The 26,236-nt window shown below is 37.7% G+C and overlaps 1 protein-coding gene across 1 annotated transcript in view; it reads left to right on the forward strand.

The window, feature by feature from the left end:
* The window catches only part of LYPD6 (LY6/PLAUR domain containing 6), a 149,617-nt gene that overhangs the window by 113,929 nt on the left and 9,452 nt on the right, over positions 1-26,236 (forward strand). Inside the window, exon 3 of the mRNA XM_023217519.2 lies at positions 11,070-11,168. Coding sequence (XP_023073287.1) covers positions 11,070-11,168 — 99 coding nt within the window. The remainder of the gene's footprint in view (positions 1-11,069; positions 11,169-26,236) is intronic.

The following is a 26,236-nucleotide window of genomic DNA, read 5'->3' on the forward strand; positions in this document are numbered from 1 at the left end:
TTTCACAAGAAGATTTTTGGTGGTGGTAAGGCAAATTATTGGGCTTGTTTTCTCTGTTCCCTACACAATCACTCTGATTCTGAACACTCTTCCCCTTGTACTCATGTCGGTCCTAAGTCAGCTGTTAAAGTGAGCCACCATATCCCAGAAGGAGGATTGTTTGTAAAAGATCAGTCCTTTATAGGTGAGATAATAGCTGGTCTTCCTCTCTGTGCATCTAATTCTCAATTTCAGCATAATTTCCTCCCACAACTTCCAATGCCCTCTGCCTCCTTTTGAGTTCCTATATTTAAGAATTATCTAGGGAATGCATAATAACATAGATGCCCAGATCCCTGCCCCAGAGTTTCTGATTTGCATGTATCTCAGGCTGTACCTGTGGATTTTTGCTTTCAGCAAGAACTTCCAGTACTTCTGCTGCAGATATTCTAAGGATCACACTTTAGGAAACACAGCAGTTTGACTTCCTCTTTCGTTCTCTATCTTTGTATTTATTGTGTCTGTTTGTATGAATCGTCTTCTTTATTGACCCTGTTGAGGTGAGAGCTGGTTGTATTGTGTATATTCTGACCTTCAGCTTTTGCCCCAAGGTGCATGACTCTTTTGAAATGCTCTGCTCAACACATATAGTTTGAGTGTCCACTGTGTGTCAAGGATTGTGATAGGCTTGAAAGCATAAAGGCAAATCAAACACAGTCCTTGCTTTTGAGGATCACATAGTCTACAAAGTGAAGGCAGCCATGTGGACTCCTTCAGTCCACGTGGTTGGAATATTTAATGTCTGCATGTTCTGGGTTAACTGAGAGGTGGTATGCAGAATGCCCTGGGGCTTGGAGTCCACCCACTGGGGTCAGCAACTAGCTTGGCTGCTTTGTGGCCTTTTGACTTAAAATAAATTCCCTGTCATTGTGAAGATTAAATTTAAAATGTGTATGAAGCACTTAGCACTGAGTGTGAGACATAGGAAATGCTCAATCAATGTTAGGAGAATTCTTTGTGTTAATTTTGTCTTTTCTAAAGTGATAAAGTAATATAGTACATACTCTGTAGCATTATTTTATGGAACAGAAATAATATCTGTAAAAAACTAGGCCTATACCACACCAGCAATCAAATGGTTGTTTACATTGTTGCTTTTATTATCATTGGCTTAGTAAACTGGGGGTGCTGAGAATACACTGCTCCAGTGTTATATAACTCCCATACACTTTTAATAGGCAGCAAATAATTTTTTTAGATTTCTGTTGTCTCCGTACCCTCTTACCAGTATAGTCTGGTGCCCACTGGTTAATCATATGGAAGACTTATATGACTGCTTGTTTCGTGGGGCTTTTTATTTTAATAATATGCATGAAGAGAAGGTGCTTTAATATTTGTTCTGTTTTCTAGATTGCATTTTGCTGTTTTCTGCAAACAGGCATGCTACTTTATTAGACTTGGCGAATCAAAAACCTAGGTTTCTGTCTCTTAGGGTTGATTGCCAGAGTTTTCAACTTCTGTGTGATTCTTTCTCAACTTCAGTGACAGACTCGGTAGTAACTGGGCTGCAGAAAAGGTCCACACTGGACCTACACGGAGGCTGTGATTGTACACACAGAGTGGGAAGGAGAATTAAGGTGACTGGATTTAACAACACACACACCACTTCTGCCTCAGTAGTGTGGTGGGTCAGTGCCCTGTGTGGTGGGCCTCTATTTGGAAAGTCAATTTCAGAAGGAGGTCTTGAAGGCTGAGTCTTGCAAGCCGAGGGAAATCACTTCTGCTCTTGAAAAATTGATGGAAAAGTTCTGCTCATATGACCAATGTTAATTAAATAAAGCCATGGCCTGATTAGAAGAAACTCGCCATATGTAAAGAATTAGTAGGGCTTCCTCTTCCCCTCACTGGCCTGAGGTGATCTGTAAAAATGGTTCACTCTAAACTTGACCTGGAAAACCAAATTATGCAAATCAGGGTTCAGATCTTCATGTTCACTTTAAGAACACCTGTAAAACTGCCCAGGCCATCAAGTGTATGCCTGTACAAAAAGCCACTAAGTTGTCTGAAAGGTGTCATTTTACAAAACTAATGTCTACCATTCTAACATTACGATGGTGGAGTTGGTAGCTGTGCCCAGGCCGAACAGCGAAGCTGAACACAGGATCAGTGACCTGAAAAGAGTGCTGATTTTTTGCTGCCCATGCTTAAAAACACAGAGAGTCATGCTGTACTTAAGGGTTTAGATGTAGATTCCCTGGTCATTGAGCCTATCCAGGTGAGCAAGGGATCCAAGATGCACGGCTGAACTTACTTAAAGAGCCATACATGAGCTCCCCCTGTCACATCGAGGTGACCCTTACTGAAAAGAATCAAATTGTTCCTAAACCAGAAGAGGAGGTTGCCGAGAAGAAAAAGATATCCCGTAAGAAACTGAAGAAACAAAAACATATGGCATAGGAATAAATGCAGAATAACACAAATACAAATAAAAGAAAAAAGAATTGATGAGGTTTTCTGATATGATTTTGAGATATGGAGAAGGACAGAAGTTGTTCCTAAGGGAGATTATAAGTAGATGATTCACTAGCAGATCAGGGTCCAAGTTCTCTTTAGAGTCTCCTTCCATAACTTATGATGAGAATACTGTATAAATTCTTGTTAGAGTGAAGTTACTATGAATGGCTGCTACTTGGCCAGAACTTTGTTTATTCTGTCAATTTTTTTTTTATTTTTTATTTTTATTTTGAAACAGAGTCTCTCTCTGTCATCCAGATTGGAGTGCAGTGGTGCCATCTCGGCTCACTGCAAGCTCCGCCTCCTGGGTTCACACCATTCTCCTGCCTCAGCCTCCCAAGTAGCTGGGACTACAGGCAACCACAACCACACCCGGCTAATTCTTTTTTTTTTTTTTTTTTTTTTTGTAGTTTTAGTAGACGGGTTTCACCGTGTTAGCCAGGATGATGTTGATCTCCTGACCTCGTGATCCTTCCACCTCAGCCTCCCAAAGTTCTGGAATTACAGGTGTGAGCCATCACGCCCCAGCCTGTTCTGTCCACTTTTAAATCAGCATTAACTTCTAATTTCTTTGAACTATTTTAGAAGTTTGTGGTGTGTGTGTTTTTCACACTTTGATGTTTTAAATGGCATGGTTCTCTGTCCTTGAGCAATAGACCGTGTTAAGATGTGTTCTCTACAAATAAGCAGGTATCTGTTGAACATAGACGGTAAAAAATATATGAGGGAAGTCTGGGATTAGTTTGATTTTGAATTATTTATGTAGTCACCTCACTTTGTAGATGAAGGCACAAACAGGGTTCTTTTGTGAGTGAGCCACATTTCGTTAATGTTACAATATGTAACATGAAGCTCAGGACCTGCTGAAGGAGGAATACAGTGATGCTGGAGGCATGAGAATGCACACACATTTTCTGTACCAGACAAACAGAAGCTATTTTCTCCTCATTCCAGTGCCCAGAGCAGCCATCACTGACAATAACTGGGGAGAGATTGGAACCCAGGCTGGGAAAATTCAGCCTCCCATAACTAATCTTTTTTGCTCTCTGGTTTCCTAATCTTTGAAGTTTCTGAGCATTTAAAAGAAAGAAACTTCATGGCTTTCAAATCTGAAGCACTGTCGTCAATAATGTTCTTTTCTATAATCCTTGTGTCATTTGTTGTTGTTTTTTTCTTTGCTTGTTTTTATGTGAAAAATGAATTTCTTCCCATCCTATGATTAAAATACCAAATCAAATAAAAAATTTCAAAACAAGACTTAGTATTAAGAGAAATGGAGCTGCTTATTTGGTAGTCAGACATCATAAGAGATAGCAGAATTTAATATACTAAGTGGCTGCAACCTATTTGTGGCCTCCATTTCTTTCCTTAGAATAGAAGGAAACCTTTCCTAAGAATATCCAGTTTTCCTCTGGTTGCATATTTTGAATCTTTCCTCAATCATGTGCACCAAAGAGCTGTATTCCTGTGGGGGCTTGTTTGTGTACACGTAGAGAGCCAAATAAGTTTGTTCAGACTATATTACGTAAATCTTGGAGAATAAGGGGACTTTCTGGGAAGGTACCAGATAATGTATTTATTTCTGTTAGAAATATGTCCCTATTAAAATTGTACTCACAATATTTTGTTGCCAGGTGGACTGAGAAAAAAGATACATTTATTAGATTTCTAGAATTTTTATATTTGCATCCAGTTTTCATAAACAATGGAAGTTAATTTGGTAAGAATCAAAAAATGTTTGGATGCGTTACACATCAGCATACCTTTCAAAACAAAAGTCTGTTCTCACCACGGTTTTGGTAACTGAAGGCCTTTGTCTAGGCAAAAGTTCCAAGAGGTGGAAACAAAGACTAAATCTTTTCTGATACCGTACAAATGAATTATGGTCGGTTGAACTATGGCTGACCATGAGAGTTAATGGACAGATTATTTTACAGGAAGTAACTGGGCACTTTAGTGTTTCTTTTTTTCTTTACAATCACCTTCTCTTAAGGGACCAAGGACTTATGCCCTGAAATACAGAGTACTGAGCTTATTAACTCTGTGATCAAGAGCCAAATTAGATTCATTCACAGCTGGGGCCACAACAATTTGAAACTCCGCTTGCTCTGCAATGCTTTGAAGTAACAAAGAAGCAAATAGCACATCTCTTAGGAACCTCTTTCCGTCCTTTTTTTTTTTTTTTTTTTTAAAAAAAAACCTCTTTATCAGATGCAGTGTCAGTTAGCAAGTTACTGGAGATAGTGATAGTTGTTCATCTGTAGACCTCATTTTTGGCAAAATATCTGAAGAGGGAAGAATTTAACCATTTACTTGGTATTATACCTTAATTATCCACTTAAAGCAGTATGTTTGCAGAGATTTGTCATTAATCAGGGTGTGATTATTCACTAATTGGTATTACCTGCCAAGATGTCAATAAAAGTTCCTACAAGCAAATATTAAACTCTAACCATTGAGACTGTGCACAGATAATGGAACTGTAGATTCTAAAAGAAAATTCACCCAAAATGAGATAATTTGGTTAATTGTCAGTGATACGTGCTGATAAACTCAGAGATAAATGAATTTAAGCAAAGCTTCATTTTGCTGCCATAGTATTTTAGTCCCCATTCCTGTTTAAATTTAAGTATACTTTGGGTTAATTTCAGAATCCAGGCCTGCTTATGTAAGAAATAAGTGTTTGATTTAGTATGTCACTTGTCTCACAAAAGATCATTTTGAAAAGTCTATTAAGTAATTCAAATTTGGGAGCACTACAACTTACTAGGGTTAGGGTCTCAATAAGTTTGTTTTTGGAGTAGTTGGATCGTCAGTCTTCATTCAGAATTCTTAATTTATCTCTGATGGGAAAGTTTCCAGGAATAACTAATTCAATATTCCATCCAAAAATTTTACTGGCTGCAGTGACAGGACAGATAAAATTTGATGCCCCAGTGAATTAATCATGCAAACTGAAGTGGTACGGGTAGCTTGCAGCCATAAACCTTGGTGAATATGATGATCATTTTTTTGAGAAATGCTGTTCTTTGACAAATGCTTTATATCTTTTTTCCCCAAAATGTCTACTTTGATCATTCCACTTCAAATTTTACAAGCTATTTTAAAGTCCAATCTTTGAAAGTTGTTTATGTATTGAGTATTTTAAACTTGATAGGGAAACTATTTTTTAATGTATCCAATCAGGACAGTTTCCTAAAATATTTTATATGATTAATTAAAATATCTGCAAGAGTATTGCATGGCTTTGGCGTTTGAGAACCTGTTTTGTTTTTGATATTTTAATTCTTCAGACACGTACAGGAATACCTTAGAGATTATTGCAGGATCAGTTCCAGACCACCACAACAAAGCAATTAACCACAATAAAGCAAGTTATGCAAATTTTTTGGTCTCCTTGTGCATGTAAAAGTTATGTTTACATTATACCATAGTCTATTAAGTGTGGAATAGCATTATGTCTAAAAAACAACATGCATATCTTTTTTCCTTTTTTTTTTTTTTTGAGGCAGGGTTTGGTTCTGTGGCCCAGGTTGGAGTGCAGTGGTGCCATCTCGGTTTACTGCAACCACTGCCACCTGGGCTCAAGTGATCCTCCACCTCAGCCTCCTGTGTAGTGGGGACCATAGGTGTTCGCCACCACGCCTGGCTAATTTTTGTATTTTTAGTAGAGACAGGATTTCTCCATGTTGCTCAGACTGGTCTCAAACTTGTGAGCTCAAGCTATCCACCTGACTCGGCCTCCCAAAGTGCTGAGATTGCATTGTTGGCCACCATGTTCCGCCAACAATGTACATATCTTAATTTAAAAAGACTTTATTGCTAAAAATGCTAACGATCATCTGAGCTTTTTGCTAGTGGAGTGTCTTGCCTTGATATTGATGGCTGTTGAATGATCAGGGTGGTGGTTGCTGAAGGCTGGGGTAGCTGTGGCAATTTTAAAAAATAAGACAACAACGAAGTTTACCGTATCAGCTTATTCTGCCCTTCACAAAAGATTTCTCAGTAGCATGTGATGCTGTTTGACAGCATTCTACTCACAGCAGAACTTCTTTCAAAATTGGAATTAATCCTATCAAAACCCTGCCACTGCTTTATCAACAGTTCTATGATGTTCTAAATCCTTTTTTGTCATTTCAACAATGTTCATAGCATCTTCACCAGGAGTAGATTCCATCTCAAGAAACTGCTTTTTTTGCTCATTCATAAGAAGCCAACCCCTCATTCATTTAACTTCTATCAAAAGATTGCAGCAATTCAGTCGCTTTTTCAGGCTCCACTTCTAATTCTAGTTCTCTTGCTGCGTGCACCACATCTGCAATTACTTTCTCTACTGAAATCAAAGTCATCTGTGATGGTTGGAATCATGTATTTCCAAACTGCTGTTAATGTTGATATTTTGACCTCCTGTGAATCACAAATGTTCTTAATGGTACCTAGATGATTAATCCTTTCTATAAGATTTTTAAATTTACTTTGCTCAGATTCATCAGCGGAATCATGATCTATGGCAGCTATAGGCTTACAAATATATTTCTTAAATAATAAAACTTGAAACTCAAAATGACTTCTCGATTCATCAGCTACAGAAGGGATGTTGGGTTCACAGGCATGAAAACAGCATTAATTTCCTTGTAGATCTCCGTCAGAGCGCTTGAGTGACCAGGTGTGTTGCCAATGAGCAGTAGTATTTTGAAATACTTTTTTCTGAGCAGTAGATCTCAACAGCGGACTTACAATATTCAGTGGACCATTCTGTAAATAAATGTGCTGTCATCCAGGCTTTGTTGTTCCATTTATAGTGCACAGATAGAGTAGATTTAACATAATTCTTAAAGTCTCAAGGATTTTAAGAATGATAAATTAGCATTGGCTTCAATTTAAAAGTCACCAGCTGTATTAGCATCTAACAAAAGAATCAGCCTGTCCTTTGAATCCAGGCATTGACTTTTCCTCTCTAGATATGAAAGTCCTAGGTGTCTTCTTTCAATATAAGGCTGTTTTGTCTACACTGAAAATCTTTTCAGTGCCATCATGTTCAGTGATCTTAAGTAGATTTTCTGGATAACTTGCTGCAACTTCTTCATTAGCACTTTGCATTTTACCTTATGATTTTATGTTATGGAAATGGATTTTTTCCTTAAACCATATGAACCATTCTCTGCTAGCTGCAGACTTTTCTTCTGCACCTTCTTCATGTCTCTGAGCCTTTGTAGAACTAATGACAGTTAGGACCTTGCCTTGGATTAGGCCTTGGTTTAAGGGAATGCTGTGGCTGGTATGATCTTCTATCCAGACCACTCAAATTTTCTCTGTATCAGCAAAAAGGCTGTTCTACATCTTAACATTCATGTATTCATTAAAGTAGCATTTTAAACTTCCTTCAAGAACCTTTCCTTTACATTTACAACTTGGCTAACTGGTACAAGAGGCCTAGCTTTCAGCCTATCTCAGCTTTCAACATGCCTTTCTCACCAATCTTAATCATATCTAGGTTTTGATTTAAAGTGAAAATTGTATTACTCTTCCTTTCACCTGAACACTTAGAGGCATTTGTAGGGTTACTAACTGGCCTAATTTCAGTGTTGTTGTATCTCAGGAAATATGGAGGTCTGGGGCAGGGAAAGGGAGAGAGAGAGAGATGGAAGAATAGCAGGTTGATGGAGCAGTCAAAACATACACATTTATTCAGTTCACCATTTTATGTGGGTGCAGTTTGTGCTGCCCCCAAACAATTATAATAGTATTTCAGAGATTACTGATCACAAGTCACCATACAGATACAAAAGTAATGAAAAAGTTTGGCATATTTCAAGCATTCCCGAAATGTGACACAGACATGAAGTGAGCACGTGCAATTGGAAAATGACACTGATAGACTTGCTTAGTGCAGGTTGCCACAAAACTTCAATTTGTAAAAATACAGTATTTGCAAAGTGTGTTAAAATGAATTGTGATACAACAAGGTATACCTGTCCTTAGCTAAATAGAACTTTTCAATTCAAGTGTAACCCATTTTTCTATAGGTGGGTAATGTGAAGATATAAAATACATTTGTTTATAGTTTACAAAATACTTCTCTTTGTCACAATTATATGACATTTCCCCCCTATTAAAATTTCCTCATGAAAATGGAGTGGTTGGATGGCTGTGTCTAAGCTGCTTTCCATCATTTTGTGAGATGATCTATGCACTCTTTCTGTCATTCTGTTTATGAATTTGAGTTACTATGTGAGAGACTTAGAGCATGCAAATGGGCCCATAAAAAGTTCTGATTACTCGTCTTTTTTAGACTGCTTATGACTTTTGATTATGATACATTATTTGATATTGTCACAGTCAGGTCTGTGAAGTAATGCAAGCATATACATAGATGGGGCAGCTATTCTCGGCAAGGTGAAAATCAAAGTGATATCTGGTCCATCGTTCTGGCCTTAAGCTGCTGCCTTCTCCTTCATTTATTTTTGATAACATATCTAATTGGTTCCATGTGGGCAGAGCAATTTACCCTGAGATGATTATTTCCGCCAGTGGGATATGCAGGCTCAGCCATCTGTGAGGGAGAACAGTTGGCTCCTGCAGATGAAGTGTTTGAGTGTTTGCAGCTTTCAAATAGGCCAGGTAATTTTACAAATTAAACAACACAAGTTTTGTTTATGAAAGGCAAAACTCTTAAGTAGTGAAGCAAGCAAATGATTAGAGCTAAGAAGCAATTAAATGCACATCAGTGGTAAGGACAAAGAACAGCTGGGCCTGACATTCTTCGGTGATCCTCATCTTTTTGTGGAGGGAAGTCCCTGGGTGCCCCTGACAATCTCCAGAGCTCGAATCTCGTGTGACCCCCTCCCCACCTGAGCTTATAGGTAAAGAATAAAAGCACTTGGAGGATGGTTCCTTCTGAAGGCAGGAAGAAGAAACTCACCAGTGGGAGTGGTGGGAAGAGTTAAGTGGGGTTTCCTGGAATGGCCTAGTCCTCAGGCTAGAGCTGTAGCCTCTGGTGCGTCATCCCCATGTCCCCTCAGCATCCGGCTTCTATGGACATGGGTCCAGAAGACACCTGAAGAGGATCACCTCTGCATGGGCAGCATATATTTGAGCAATGAAGACTCTTCTCTTAGCTAAGGCTCACCATCTCCAGGGATTCATAACGACATCAGGTCTGATCAGATAAAAATTTTACAGTGTACCAGAGAAATGGCCACTTTTGTAGATTGAAATGCTCAAACATCAGGAAATTTCATGATGATTCAACCCAATATTTTTCTTTGCATGTTGACATCTGTGTATAAGTTGACATGAGTAAGTTATTAGAAATCCAGAGAATGCCTTTTTAATTAAAATTTTTATTGAGATAATTTTACAGTCATATGCAATTTTAGGACATAGTACAGTGATGCTGAGTGTGGTAGTTCATGCCTGTAACACCAGCAGTGTGGGAGGCCGAGGCTGGAAAATCCCTTGAGGCCAGGAGTTCGAGAAATAATACAGTGAGATCCCATGTACTCCTTATACAGTTTGTCCCAGTGGTGACATTTTGAAAAACTATAGCATAGGCCGGGTGTGGTGATTCATACCTATAATCCCAGCACTTTTGGAGGCCGAGGTGGGTGGATCACCTGAAGTCAGGAGTTCAAGACCAGCCTGGCCAACATGGTAAAACTCCATCTCTACTAAAAATACAAAATTAGCTGGATATGCTGGCACATGCCTGTAATCCCAGCTACTTGGGAGGCTGAGGCAGGAGAAGCGCTTGAACCCGGAGATGGAGGTTGCCATGAGCCGAGATTATGCCACTGCACTCCAGCCTGGGCAACGAGAGTGAAACCCAAAAGAAAAAAAAAACTATAGCATAATATCACAACCAATATATTAATATCAATACAATCAATCTACCAATGTCATTCTGATTTCCCCAATTTTACTCTGTGTGTGTACATTTAGTTCTACCTAATTTTATCATGTGTAGGTTTGTGTATCCTCCACCACAGTCGAGACACTGAAGACTTTCAGTAGCACAAGGGTTCCTCCTGCTGGCCTCAAACCCACCTCTCTCCCCACCTGTCCATACCTACTCCCATCTCTGCCATCCCTAACCCCTGACAACCACTAATCATTTCAAAAATGTCATATAAATGGAACCATGCAATATATAACCTTTTGGGATGGGCTTTATTCACTCCAAGTAATTTCCTGGAAACTCACCCAAGTTGTTGAAAGTAGTAACAGTTCATTCATTTTTATTGCTGACTAATGTTCCATAGTATGGATATCCAACAGTTTGTTTAGCCATTCACCCACTGAAGAACATCGATGATATTTCCAGTTTTGGGCTATGACAAATAAAGTTGCTGTTGACACTTGTGTACAGATTTATGCATGAATACAAATGTTCATTTCTCAGGGATAAATGCCCAAGAGTAAAGTTGCTGGGTCATATGGTAGTTAAATGTTTAAGAAACTGCTAAGTTGTCTTGAGAATCCTTTCTTTAAAATGAAGAAAACATCAAACTTCACAGGATTCTGTGCCTTGTCTAAAAATTAATCTTTTCTCTTAATCCTTTTTTTTTTTTTTTTAGCCACACCATATCCTGGTGGATTTAAATGTTTCACCTGTGAAAAGGCAGCAGACAATTATGAGTGCAACCGATGGGCTCCAGACATCTACTGCCCTCGAGGTAAACTCTTAGTAGACTGATTGGGGTCCCCTGGGCTGTCTATGAGTGAACAGCCCTTTTGACTTTGGTGCATGTATAAAGAGAGGCATGCTTGCAATCTCAGCTGCTCCTCTTTTCTAAGGCTATTAGATCTTTTGTACCACACCAGTAACATATCAGAGATTCTCAGAGACATAAACTGAGCCATAGGATTGTTTCCTTTCTCGTGAAGTATTTTTGGCACTCCACAGGAGGAAATACCTTCCCCTCTACCCCCAGGTCCAGTGAAATGTAGGACAAGAGAACAGCCAGTCTGTCTGCCACTCTTTGAGGCATTAGTCAGTGCATAGTAACCTCTTTGATGTAATGTATGAATTGATGTTCATATAAAGATTCCATTGATTACATATCTTGCCAGAGACTTTCACGCAGTCTCTAAAATTTAGAATTCTAAATGTCATCATTGCACAAATAAAATCCCTTGAGATTTTTAAACTATTAAGTTTTTTTTTGAAGGATGAGATGAACACTGAACTGAAGCGTGGAATTTTGACCCAAAGGCCCATTTCAAAATAAAGAAATACCCATTATATTCATGTCTCTTTTATCCTATAAAAAATAGATGGTTATATTTGGCTACAGAATCACTGTTAACTGGCTATTCTACTTTGGAGGAAAGTCTGTTTATTTGGTGGGGGTAGAGATAATGAGGACAGGGAATTTTACTGACAAATGTTTGAGTGAGTAGTTAGATGGGTTTCACTGCTGATCTAATTCAGTTGTTAAAATGGCTTGGACACACCACCACCAAATCCATTATGTTTCAGCATAACACGGGAATTATCCAAGAGTTCTCATATTCAGCCCAGTGAGTGGTATTCTGCTTCTCATGGAGGATTAGAAATTGGGAGAGCATGGAAACCAAAATTAAAGGAAATGTCAACTATCCAAGCTAGTACTCTTTAACCCTGGAAACTCCACTTAGGGTGTGCAGTAGAAACACCTGTGAAACTTTTCAAAGCACTCACTGAAAGCTTTGCCCTGCCTAGACCAGTGGTTTTCAAGCTTCAGCAACATCATCATTTTCCAGAGGGCTTATTAAAACATAGATTTCTGCTCCCACACCCTTCTACACCTACATTTTTGATTCAGTAGGTCTGAGATAGGGCCTGAGAATTTGTATTTCTAAAGGATTGTCAGGTGATGAGTTAAGAATCACAGCTGTACACAAATTGAACCAGCATTTCGGAGATTAGGGCCCTGCATTGGTACTTTAAATATTGCAGTTGATTCTAATGAAAAGTCAGGGGCAAGAACTACAGGGAGCTCCTGTACATAAGAGAAATGTAGTGTTATCATTTCTAGACTCTTCTTGTTTACTTTTAGGTAGAGATGATAATGGGGTCTACAGGACAGAGAAAAACATGGAAGCACTCAAGATTGGCTTAACTGAAAACTAGATATCCAGCCATCTGAGTAATCAAAAATAAGTTTTATTGCCACCTATAGTCACTATTCATTTCCAAATGGGCCAGTATTTTCTAACATTACCCACTATGGAATGACCATTGCTAATAGATCTGGTTAAACCACTGCTTCTCAAACTTGGCTGTCTATTGAAATTACCTGGTAAACTTTCGAAAACTCTAACACCTAGATTTATTCCCAGCGATTCATATTAAATGGTCCAGGTAGGCATAAGGATTTTTAAAAGCCCTCCAGATGGTTCTAATATGCAACTAAATTTGAGAACCATTATGAACAGTGACTTTAGGCAAAACCAAGATGATTTGCTTTGTATATGTAGTCGTCTTTGGGCTGGCTCCTGTGGCGATAAAGCTAGCTGACTTGCTTTTGAAGCTGGTACCCCGCTGATTAGAGCTAGTGTATGGGAAGTGTGTTTTAGTCCACTTGTGATGCTATCACAGAATGCCTCAGACTGGGTAATATATAAACAATAGAAGTTTATTTCTCACAGTTCTTGAGGCTGGGAAGTCCCAGATCAAGGTGCCGGCAGGTTCTAGAAGGGCATCGTCTCTCTGCTTTCAAGGTGACACCTTGTTGCTGCATCCTCTGGAGGGGAGGAACACTGTGCCCTCACATGACAGAAGACAAAAGCGGGGGAAGGGAACAGACCCACTCCCTCAAGCCCTTTTATAAGGGCCCTAATCCCATTAGTGAGGGCTCCATGCTCATGACTTAATCACTCCTTAAACGCCCCGCCTCTTAATATCCTCACATTGGTGATTAAGTTGCATATGAACTTTGGGGGACACATTCAGACCATAGAAAAATGTGACTGTGCTTCTTCTGGTACTGACTGAGCTTTGAGGTAACCTTAGTGGAGATAATGCAGAGGAAAAAGGAATGTGAACTGGTATTCTGTGTAGGCTCTGGGCCACGTTTGATGGTATACAAGTATATCCTTGTCAAAAAGAAAAATCAAGGGACCAGAAATACTGCTTGAATGCCTCTCAGAGAAAAGAGGAAGTTCCATCTTGATGCTTTCTTTTGAGGTCATAATCTATCATTTCAAAGTCCAGATACCTAAAGGTATTGCAGAGTGGTCTCTACACAATTTATCCTTTTCTCTTTTTTCCTCTCTACTTTTATCTTTTTGTCCTTCAATTTAAAGGGATAAATAGAAAGTCTTGCACTGAGGTTCAAAATACAAAACAACCATGCTAGGCCCCTTGGGGAATTACAAATTGAAAGATAGGAATCTGGTTTCTTCTTTCAGGGATCAGGCAGTTTAGTTGGGTCGATAGGATCTGAACATATCAGATGTCAAAATTAGCAGGACAAAGGTAAGTGCCAAGTGGAACCTGGCATTAAGCGCTGTGGGAGTTTACAGGAAGAAGAGCTACTGGGGACTGAGGTGGCCAGCGAAAGCATCACGTGCTGGGAAGATTGCAGTAGCTGAACAACTTGGAACTGGAGGTCCAGCATTGAAGAGAACATGTCTTCCAGGAGCTCACTCAGAGCAAAGGTGTAGAGACAAGATTCCCCAGGTGTGCTCAGTGGATGGGGAGACACCTGACCTGGGAGTAGCAACTAGTTTGTATGAGAGGATTATGGACCCAAAATAGTGGAGCTAGGTGATTTTTGTAGGGCCTTGAGCATCGGGTAAGGAGTAGGAACTTAAAGCTATAACCCGAGAAGGGGTGAGGCCACACTCAGCTTCCTGCTAGGCCAGCCCTATTTCCCATGAGTCTTCTGCTCTTTCCTCCAGGTTTTCTTCAGATTTTTCTAACAATGGAAATATTGCCATTTTATTAATAAATTAAAATAGAAAATGTATTTCACTACTAGCTAACTCTAGATTTTTCTGTTTGTTAGTAGTCTGAAGCAGCTCTAGGACTACCAGTGGGCTTAGGAAGGGCAACTGAGATATGGAAATTCTAAGACATTCCTAGTTTTTTGGTTTGTTTTGTGACATAGTTAACTAGATTTAAATTATCACCTGATGTGAAAATAATTTGTTGAAAGTGAAAAAATCATCTCACCTAAGTATTCAATCTTATATACACGGAATAAGTGCACACCCCAAATTGCTTAGGGGATTCACTGAATGTCATGAATTTTCTAAAGCTGACCTCAGTCACTTGCATGTGGATAGAGACATAGTGTATCTTAGCAACTGACATTCAGGGATTCAGACTTGTTTTGTGTTATTGTTTGGCCAAGTAAGTGTCAGGAAAGCTTCCTCCTGACTGGAATCACTCTTTTGGCAGTGGTGGCATCAGCTGGACACACCTGTAGCTAATTCAGGTTCCCTGTCCCTCTTCTTTTCAGAAGGTGTGTGATGTAAGTGCATTCTCCTCCATTACATTATTTGTGCCTCTGGTGCTTCCAGATTCATAGTACCATACTTCCTTCCCAGAAACGGAAACTTAAGATGCTCTCCATAACTGACTCTGGTTGACTTGCTTGGCTTCCATTTCATCTTTGGTCTCTGAGCACTTCCTTTGCAACAACTTTAATTTCATCAGCTACTCATAAATCTGTCCAATTTTTCTTGACTTCGTGAGCCAGAATGGAAAAGGATCTTGAAATCATATTATGTGAGGGGCCAGTTGAAGGAACTGATGATCTAAAACAAGAGTGTTACGTGCTTGGATCTACGTTTGCCCATGACTTTTCTCTGTGCTGCAAGATGAAAAGGTCCTAGAGAGAGGGACTGTATAAATGGTTATTAAAAGTCTGTGGAATTAAATGTGAAGTCAAAGACATTACAGTTTTTAAAAAGGCCTGTTTTGTGGAGGATACCTAAGCCAAAGACATTATGTTCCTTCTTAATTATGGAGTACAGATGCCTCCCTCTAAGGCACATCCATTTGAAAGTATTGTTGATATATATAAAATCAGGAGAAGGAAATTTTTGAGTTAGAGGACACATACTCTTTTGGCTCCAGCTTCTATGCTCTTCACGGTTTTTCTGTAAAAGTAAAGAAAAAGCTGGACATATCCCTTGATGGCTTTTTCCAGATCAGTTGCCTGATGGTTCTTGCTACAAGCAAGAAATGTAAATGTGATCCTCAGCTCAACTGAGGACAAGACCATGGTTACAAATTTTCAGAAACGATTTATTGTTGACTTTTTTCAGACATAGCCCAGGCTGAAACAGACAACCTTTGTGTTTGACTTAACCTAAGGGTGGAATTTTCTTCCTTTTAGGCAATTTTACAGTTAGAATATAGCCCTCCAGTTTTTTTTTCATTTATACAGGAGTCTCTGTTCTCTCTCTGAATCCCATAGGGACCCAGCGCCTTGCAATTTATTATGGCTTATCTTTTAACATTGTTCTTTCCCTAGGAGAGAGAAATCAGTACCTTATCCAGTGTTGGCCCTTGACACTTTCCTTTTGGGAGAATTCATTTGTACATTTACAAAAAGTGTTGGTTACATTTTATCCAACACTTCTGGCTGCTTTGTTATAAGATGTTTTCAGTTGATGTCTCTTATCATATTATTGTCATATTGCTCAGTGAAAGTCTTAGACTTCCTCCTTTTTAAAAGTAATTTTAAAGTAAAGTTGAACATACATACTGCAAAGTGAAGAGATCATAAGTGCACAATTTGTGAATTTTTACAAAGTGAACATGCGTGTTTCCACCCATAGCAATAGAACCCCAGAGGTTACTGGGGTGCCCCAGTCATTATACTCCATCCCCAAAGGTAACAATGTTGAGACTACTATCACTGAGTATCATATAAGTAGAGTTGTATAGAATGTACTCCTTGCTTTTAAACATTATGTATGTGAAATTCCTCTATGATTTTTGAGCAGCACAGTCATACTTTTCCGGGATGTATAGTAGATCATTATATGGATATACTAAAATTTATCTGTTCCACTATTGAAGGACATTTGGATTGTTTCCAGTTTCTTAATACTATGAACATTCTTCTGTATCTCTTTCGGTACATGTTCATATGCGTTTCTGCTGGGTCTTTCCCAGAAGTGGGATTGCTAGGCATGGGGTATGTAAGCATTGACTTCACTAAATACTGCCTGACCGTTTGCAAAATGACAGTACCACTTATAATCTCACCAGCAGTGCATGCAGGTACTAGTTGCTGCACAATCTTGCCAACACCTAGTATTGACAGAAACAATAGAAGGTAGAAGTTAACCAGATGACCTTTTTAAAGTGATGAAACTAAATAACTGCCGTCCTGGAATTCTATGTGGAGATCAGTCTCGCTTCTCTGAACCTCCTTTCTCCTGTGGCTGCCCCGCTAGCTCTGATCTCCTGTTTGTGCTCCCAGTCCCCTAGAGACTGATGAAGGTGCTGCCCTACTTCTCTGTCCCTTAGCAGAGCTTTCTGCTTGGTTTCTTAGCCTCTCCACCTGTGCAGTTTTTGAATCAGCAAAAGCCTTGAGGGGAGAACAGGTATAGAATGTCAGGCACCACTCAGGGGGCTTGTCTTTTCTCTGGTACCTTGCTCTTTAAATCCAGTCCACCACAGCAGGCCCATGCTTTCACACAGATTTTTGTTGTTTACATTTTAATTGGCTTTTTAAATTTTATTCTGTTTCATGGTAAGACAATGTAAGCCAGTCCATTTCAGCTGGCTTTGGAATTCTCGGAATTAGTCTTAGAACTTTTCCAGCAAGTTTTTACCCTTAAGTTCTATCAGCCTATACAAGACATTTTTCATACACTGAGAGCATCTAATCTTCTCCAGTTCACAATGTTTTGTCCAAATATTTTTTACAAATCCAGTTGCCTAAACTGGGACTCTTCCATTTGATGGTCTGCCTTATCACTTTTATTCTAACCATTGTTCACCATAAAGTCCTGTCTATCCTCACTACCTTTGCATACCTTCCCAACTGCCTTTTTGGAGTTGGCCTTGGTAATAAGTACATTGCCTCTTGAATTTCAGTGATTAGTTTTAAAAGAAGTTCCTCAAGTGAGAGGTTCATTAAGAAATGTGGAGGAATATTTTTTAAAAGAAAATAGGGAAGTCTTCATTTGGTAGCTTCCTCAAGAGGTGCTGACTTCAGGGTAGAGGAGACCAACCAGCTATGATTTAGTCAGGTTGATGAGCATTTATTTGTTTTTAATTTCTGCCTTGAGGAATTTTTTACTTGGGACAAGAGGAGAAAACACATCTTTGTAAAAGATCTATGGAGAGTAATTGATAAGAGCAGAAAAGCCAAAAGAACAATCTGATGCCTGAAAGCAGAGACTGTAGTAATTCCTAATTAGGGTAAGTTTTAAATAATTCAGTTTATCTGCAACTCAATTTGTAGTTCATCCTTTTCTTGAGTCTGTTTTCTTTTATCTTGGGCTCTTTTTTTCTTTTGCTTTCAATTTCACTGAACTTTGAAGTATAATATGTATATGTAGAATAGTAAATAGCGTGATGGACTTTAACAAATTGAACACTCCATTTAGGCGGCACCCTGATTAAGAAACTGTCCGGCATCTTAGAAGCTCCCTGCATGCCTGTTTTCAGTCACTTTTGCTACCACCAAGCGTCGCAGTTATGGACCGACTTGTGTCCTCCCCACTTTTCCCCCTGCCTACTCTCAAATTCGTATGTCGAAGTCCTAACCTCTAGTACCTCAGAATGAGACCGTATTTGGAAATAGGATCTTTAAATAGGTAACTAAGTGAGGTTATTCAGGTGGGCCCTGATCCAGTCTGACAAGCATCCTTATAAGAAGAGATTGGAACAAAGACAGGAACTGAGGAAAGCTGATGGGGAGACACAAGGAAAAGACTGCCCAAAAAGAGAGGACTCAGAAGAACCAGCCTTGGCCAACACCTTGATTTTCAATTACTAGCCTCCAGGACTGAGAAAACCTTTGTTTAAGTACTCATTCGGTGTTTTTTTTATGGCAACCCTGGAAACTAATATAGTTACCCTCCTAATTGCCAGCAGTGTAGGTTAATTTTGCCTCTTACTGGGTTCTTTGTAGAGGTGGAATCATACTGTACAACTCTTTCGTGTTCGACTTCTTTCACTCAATATTATGTGAGATTCATCCATTTCTTTAGATTTAGTTGGAATCCATTCATTCTCGTTATGTGAACAGATACCATCATTTATTCATTCTATCACTAATTGACATTTTTTACAGTGTGTTTGTATGAATAGTTCTTCTATGCACATTCTAGGACTTACCATTCATGTTGGATGTATATTGAGGAGTAGAATTTTAGCTTCATAGAATATACATAGGTTTACTTTTGGTAGTCCTGGCAAATAATTTTGAGAGGTGGTGATAGTATGTGAAAATTGCACTACTGGTAGAAGTGTGGTATTATTTCTCTTTTAAATTTGATGAGACTATTCAAAATATAGCAATGGAAGATATCGACATCATAGAACCAAATTAAAATGTTTTCATTTGGTTCACCTTTGAATGGAAGAGCTCAGCTAGATACATTCTTCCCACCCATCCATCTCTGCGGGTAATACAGAGTTTATTAGAAATTAAATGCCTGCTATTGTGTGCAAGGCCCTGTGTTATATGTTGGAGGGAATGCAGACACCAACAAGAATGGGCCTGATTCTCAAGATTATAATGTACAATACAACAGTAGATCTCAACCAGGAGCAATTCCCTCTTCCCTGCCCAAAGTATATTTGTCAATGTCTGGAGACATTTTTTAGTTGTTTTTGTCGGCAGTGACATTGGCATCTAGTGAGAAGAGGCTGTTGGATGCTGTTAAATGTCCTACAATTCACTGAGCAGTGTGCCCAAAACAAAATTAGCCCAAAATGTCAAAAGCTGAAAACTTCCATTTCTGGAAAGATGGAGCAGATGTACTTTTCTATTCCTCCTGCTAAGTACAACAAAAAATTCTGAACATTATTTATTAAGAAACAAACCAAAAACATGAAAAGACTGAAAGGGGTAAAGAAAATGACAGACTAAGGACTTCAAGACTGAAGGAATAACACAGTGCTTCAAGACTGAAAGAAAAATAACATAGGTTTTCTTTCAGTCTCATATATTCTAGACTTGAAGCTGAGGCAGTCAACATCCTAAAAATGCGATAGGCACTGGCAAAATAAACCTCCAACAAAAGTTTGCTCTTTGGCAAAAGGACTAGGAAGGGGGGAAGCCTAGAAAGGTAACTTTTAGACAATAGCTGTTCCACTTCAGCAAAACACTATGGAAAAAATTGTAGCCCCAACCCCATACCAGCAGAGGCTGAATGGAAAGCTTTCACTTCATCCTCAATAGGCTATAATGAGATGTCCCAACCTTTCTGCTGTATCAGAGAAGGACAAGTAAAGGGGATTTTTATCCCTCCCCACCAGGCAATAACAAGGTCTCTTCCACAGTGTCAATGGAGACTATGTTAGGGAGCCTAGACTTTACCTCCACCAGCAACAATGAGATGCCTGTACTTTCCCCTGACCACAGTTGTGTGAAAGGAGGCTTAATGGAGAGTCAAGACTTTACCTTTCACCACCACCCATTGGCAATGAGGCTGCAACACATCTTCCACCCCATGGCATCAGTAGAGGCCACAGAGGAAGCATTAATGAGGCACTCTTGCCACTCTCAAACAGGGAGTGTAAGATCAAGAGTGTCCTAACATAATAACAATATGTGTAGACTTCAATTAAAAAAATCGCTTGCCATACCAGGAAGATCTCAAACTGAATGAAAAATAGCAATCAATAGATACCAACACCAAGATAAATAGGGATGTTAGAATTATCTGGCAAGGGTTTTAAAGCAGCCATAATAAAAATGTTTCAGTAAGTAATTACAAACACACCTGAAACAAATTTTTAAAATCTCATCAAAGAAATAGAAAATATAAGGGAGAACCAAATGGAAATTGTAGAATTGTAACATAATGTACCTGAAATAAAAATCTCAATAGATGGGTTCAACAGCAGAATGGAAGGAATAAAGGGAAGAATTAATGAATTTGGAAAATAGAGCAATAAAAATTATCCAATCTGAACAACACATAGAAAACAGTCTGAGGGGAAAGAAACTTCTACAGAGCCTCAGAGATCTATGGAACTGTAATAAATGTTTTAACACTACATCATCAGAGTTCCAAGAGAACAGTAGGAAGAGGGTGAAGCTGAAAAAAGTACTCAAAGAAACAGCAGCTAAAAGTTTTTCTAAGAAGCTGAGCAAACCCCAAAGAGGATAAAACTAAAGCAATCCACACAAAAACACATAATCAAACTTCTAAAAACAAAAAGTCTTGAAATAGCAAGAGAAAAAGAACATCTGATATGAGAAAAATCAGTTGAATGAAATGTTTTCATCAGAAACTATGGAGACCAGAAGTCAATGGTATAATATTTTTCAACTGCTAAGAAAAAAAAAAAAAATCAGTGCAGAATCTTATATTCAGAGAAAATATCCCTCAGAAATGTGAAGAAATTAAGACATTTTCAAGGGAAGAAAAACTGAGAGAATTTGTCACTAGCAGACCTACCTTAAAAGAATGGCTGAAGGAAGCTCTATGTGAAGAAAGGAAATGATAAAAGAAGGAAACTTGAAACATCAGAAAGGGAGAAAAAACTTAGTAAACATACTTTATACTACAATACAGTACAATGGAATGTCCTTATTCTCTTGAGTTTTCTGAATTATGTTTGACAGTTGAAGCAAAAATTATAATGCTGTCTGACGTGATTCTAATAAATATATTGTAGTGGATTATTTAATATAATTATATTATGGCCAGGCACAGTGGCTTATGCCTATAATCCCAGCACTTTGGGAGACCAAGGCAGGTGGATCACCTGAGGTCAGGAGTTCAGGACCAGCCTGGTCATGTTGGTGAAACCCCATCTCTACTAAAAATACAAAAATTAGCCAGGCAGGTATCTGTAGTCCCAGCTACTCGGGAGGATGAGGCAGGAGAATTGCTTGAACCTGGGAGGCGGAGGTTACAGTGAGCCAAGATCACACCACTGTACTCCAGTCTGGGTGACAGAGCAAGACTTCGTTTCAAAACAAACAAACAAAAAAATTATTACAAACAAGTGAAGGTATTAGGGCATTAAAAGAGGTAAGTTTTCTACACTTTAATTGGTAAAATTACAATGCCAGCAGAAGGTGATAAGTTTTGCATGTAATTTAATACCTAAGCAACAATTTAGAAAAGAGATATACTCAAAAGCACTGTGCAGCAATATACTCAAAAGCACTGTAGATAAATCACAATGGAATTCTAAAAAACGTTCATGTAACCCATAGGACTGTAAGAAAAAGAAAACAACAAAATTTAAGTCTTACCATATCAATAACTACCTTAAATGTAAGTGGCATAAATATACAAAATAAATGAAATGTATTGACAGAATATGTGTAACCATGACCCAAATATATGTCATCTTTAATAAATTTACTTCAAAATAATTATATAAGCAAATTAAAAGCATAGAAAAAGATAATGTGGAAACTAATCAAAAGACTTCAGTGCAAACAAAATTACCAGAGTCAGAGAGGAACATTATAGCGTGATAATAAAAAAAGCCAGTCCATTAAGAAGATATAGCAATCTTAAATATATAAGCATCAAATAACAGAGCTGAAAAACATGTGCAACAGAATAATATGAATGAAAAGAGGAATAGATAAATCTACAATTATGGTTGGAGACTTCAACACCACTCTTTCAAAAACTGGTAGAACTACAGAAAGAAAATAAGCAAAGATATGGAATTCAACAGCACCATTAACCAACAGAGTCTAATTGACATTTACAGAACACTCCATCCAGCAACACCAGAATATACATTGTTTTCAAGTATGAAATACCATGGAACACATACCAAAATAAACTATATCCTGGGCCAGAAAGCAAACCTCAACAAACTTTTAAAAATTGAAATCATACAGAGTGTTTTCTGACACACAAAACTAGAGATCAATGACAGAAAAATAAAAGGAAGATCACCAAACACTTGGAAACTAAACAATGCACATCTAAATAATCCACAGATCAAAGATAAAGTCTTAATGGAAATTAAAAAGACAATGAACAGTGCTGAGACAGAAATTTATAGCACTATATGCACTTATTTAAAAACACGAAAATCAGCTCTCTAAGCTCACACATCAAGAAGGTAGAAAAGGAAGAGAAAAACCAAAAGTAAAACAAAACAAGCCTAAACAAAAAGCAGGAAATAATAATAAGAATAAAACTCAATGAGAATACATATACTAAAACATTTCATTGTACACCATAAAGACATACAATTTTTTCAGTTAAAATCATTGGAGAAAAACATTAAGGTACTAAGAAAAGGAAAATAAGAGAATAGTGTGAACAGCTCAAAAACATAAGTTTGACAGCTTAGATGAAATGGACCATAACTCAAAAAACAAAGTACCACGATTCACTTAAAATGAAATAAATAGTTCTATAACTACTAAGAAATTTTTTTATATAACTTAAAAACACCCATAAAAGAACTCTTCAGGCCCAAATAATTTCACTGGAGAATTTTACCACGTTTTAATAGAGTAATTATCACCAATTCTACACAAAATCTTCCAGAAAAGAGAGGAGAAGGGGGAATACTTCTCAATTCATTTTATGGAGCCGGTGTGACCCTGATTCCAAAACCTAGGTCAAGACAGCACCAAACAAACACAAAAACAAAATACAAAATTCCAATCTATTATTTTTAATGAATATGGACACTAAAGTTCTTAACAAAATATTGGCAAATAGAACATAGCAATATGTGAAAAGAATTGTGCACCATGACATAGTGGGACTTAATCCAGGGATGCAAGGCTGGTTTTAATCTCTGAAAATCAACCAATATAATCCACAGTATTAATAGGCTAAAGATGAAAAATCACATGTTCGTATCTTGGCAAAATTAAACACCATTTATGATTAAAGCCTCTCAGAAAAATAGGAATAGAGAGAAACTTGTTCAACTTGATAACATCGATAAAAAACCTACAGCTAACATTATGCTTAATGATAAAAGACTGCGTGCATTCCTGCTAAGACAGAGGACTAGGCAATTATGTCTGCTTTCACTACTTTTATTTAGTGCAGTCCTGCAGGTTCTAGCCAGTGCAATAAGACAAGAAAAATAAATAAAAGACATACAGATTGGAAAGGAAAAAAGTGACTATCCTTTTTCACAGATAACATGATTTCTATATAGAAAATTCCAACAAATCTGAAGAGAATTCCTGGAACTAATAAATGAGTTTAGCAAGGTCATAGGATATAAGATAAATTCAGAACTCAATTGTGTTTATATATGCTATCAATTAACACGTGGACACTGAAATTTAAAATATACCATTTATATATGCCATTTAAAATACACCATTATATTGCTCAGAAGAATTAAATACTTACAGGTAAATCTAAGCACAACATATATAGGACTTGTATGCTGAAAATTACAAAACATCAGTGAAAAAAATAAAATTTAAATAAATGGAGAGACCATGTTCATAGGTTGAAAGACAGCATAGTAAAATGTCAATTCTGTACAGATTGTTATATAGTTTTAACACAATTCCTGTCAAAATCCCAGGAAGAGTTTTTTTGTTTTTGTTTTTTTGTTTTTAAGATATAGACAAAAGTGTTCTACAGTTTATATGGAAAGGTAAGAAACTGGGATAGTTAAAATGATTTTGAAAAAGAAGAATAAAGTGAGAGGAATCAAACTACCCTATTTCAGGATTTAATATACAGCTCTAGTAATCAAGACTGTGGCAGAGAAATAGACATAGATCAATTAAACAGAATAAATAGACCCTTAAAAATATGCCCACCTAATTTTTAACAAAGGTGTAAAAGCAATTCAGTGGAGAAAAGATAGCCTTTTTAACAAATGGTAGTGAAGGAACTGGACATTCACAGGCAAAAAATGAATCTTAGCCCAAGTCTCACACCTTTTACGAAAGTTAAAGTGAGTCACAGACTTAAATGTGAAATATAAAAACATATCGCATTTAGGAAAAAATAGAAGAAAATCTTCATAAATCTAGGGCTAGATGAGGTTCTTGATGACTCATAAAAGAAAAAGTAATAAATTGAACTTCATCAAAATTTAAAACTTTTTGCCCTGCACAAGACCCTGTTAAGAGAATGAAAATGCAAGCTATGAAATGGGAAAAATATTTACAAATCCCATATCTGACAAAGAACTGCTATCTAGAATATATAAATAATTTTCAGAATGCACCAGTAAACAAAATACATAATTAGAAAATAGAAAAAGTATGAACAGACATTTCACCAAAGAAGATAACCAGATGGCACATAAACACATGAAAACATATTTAACATCATTAGCCGTAAGAGAAATGCAAATTTCAAACATGAGATATTACTGTACTTCTATCAGAATACCTAAAATAATAGGAAAAATGCCACATGCTAGTAAAAAGGAGGAGAAACTACATCACTCATACACTGTTGGTGGGAATGTAAAATGGCACAGTCACTCTGGAAAGCAGCTTGACAGTTTCTTAAACAACTAAACATGGAACTACCATGTAACCCAGCAATTTCACTTCTGGTCAGTCATACAGAGGAGTAAAAACTTATATTCACACAGAAACCTCTACACAAATGTTCATAGTAGCTTTATTAATAATATCTCTAAACTGGAAACAAACCTGGATGTCCTTTCAACATCTATACCGTGGAATACTACTCAGCAATAAAAGTTAACAAACTCTTAAAAATTAACAAACCCAGTGAATGAGATTGAGTGAAAATGCCCAATTCCAGAATATTACATGTGTGTGACTCATTTATATAACATTCTCAAAATGACAAAATTGTAGAAATGCAGTACTGTTTAGTAGTTGCCAAGGCTTAGGGAAGGGGTGGGGGCAGGAGGGAAGAGGGTGTGACTATAAAAGGTCAACATGAGGGATGGTTATGGCTGTGAAGATGTTCTGTATCTTGACTGGGTTAATGTCAATATCACAGTTGTGATGTTATACTATAGTTTTGCAGTTGTTACCATTTGGGGAAACTAGGTAAAGGGTGTAGAGGATCTCACTGTTACTAGTATTCCTTACAAATGTATGGGAATCTACAGTTATCTCAAAATAATAGGTGAAATTTTTAAAAAAGTTTAAAAACAAAAGGTTAATTGTTTTGATCAGAAACTTTGATCTAAAAGGAAAGCCAGATACCCCAAATGAGAAAGTTAAGAAGGACTGGGGCAACATGGAGAAGAGAGATTAACATTGACCTGGTTGGGAGGAAGATCAGGAAGGTTTCACAGAATTTATCACATTTCGATTGAGCCTTGAAGAATATCAGGTGTCCAGGAGTAGAAGATAGGAAAAAATATGCAGACCAAGCTAAGGATGCACATTTTTCATCGTGCATGGTCAAAAGTTGTGGTACTATGTCTCAAGGTATATATGAGGCAATGAGATAGTTTGGAACCTCCATCAAGGAGAACCTTGAGTAATGAGGGCTAAGTTTCAAATGCCAGGCTCTGAGTTAGAAATGAAATTAATTGATGATTCTATCAGGGAAGAGCAGTTACTCCAATGCACTTGACACACAGCTTCAGGAGCAGAGAGAGTAATGGCCTATTCCCAAGCCACTCAGGTAGGCCAAATAGGCATAGTAATTCAAC

The sequence above is a fragment of the Piliocolobus tephrosceles genome, chromosome 11 (genome assembly GCF_002776525.5).
Source record: "Piliocolobus tephrosceles isolate RC106 chromosome 11, ASM277652v3, whole genome shotgun sequence".
Taxonomy (NCBI): domain Eukaryota; kingdom Metazoa; phylum Chordata; class Mammalia; order Primates; family Cercopithecidae; genus Piliocolobus; species Piliocolobus tephrosceles.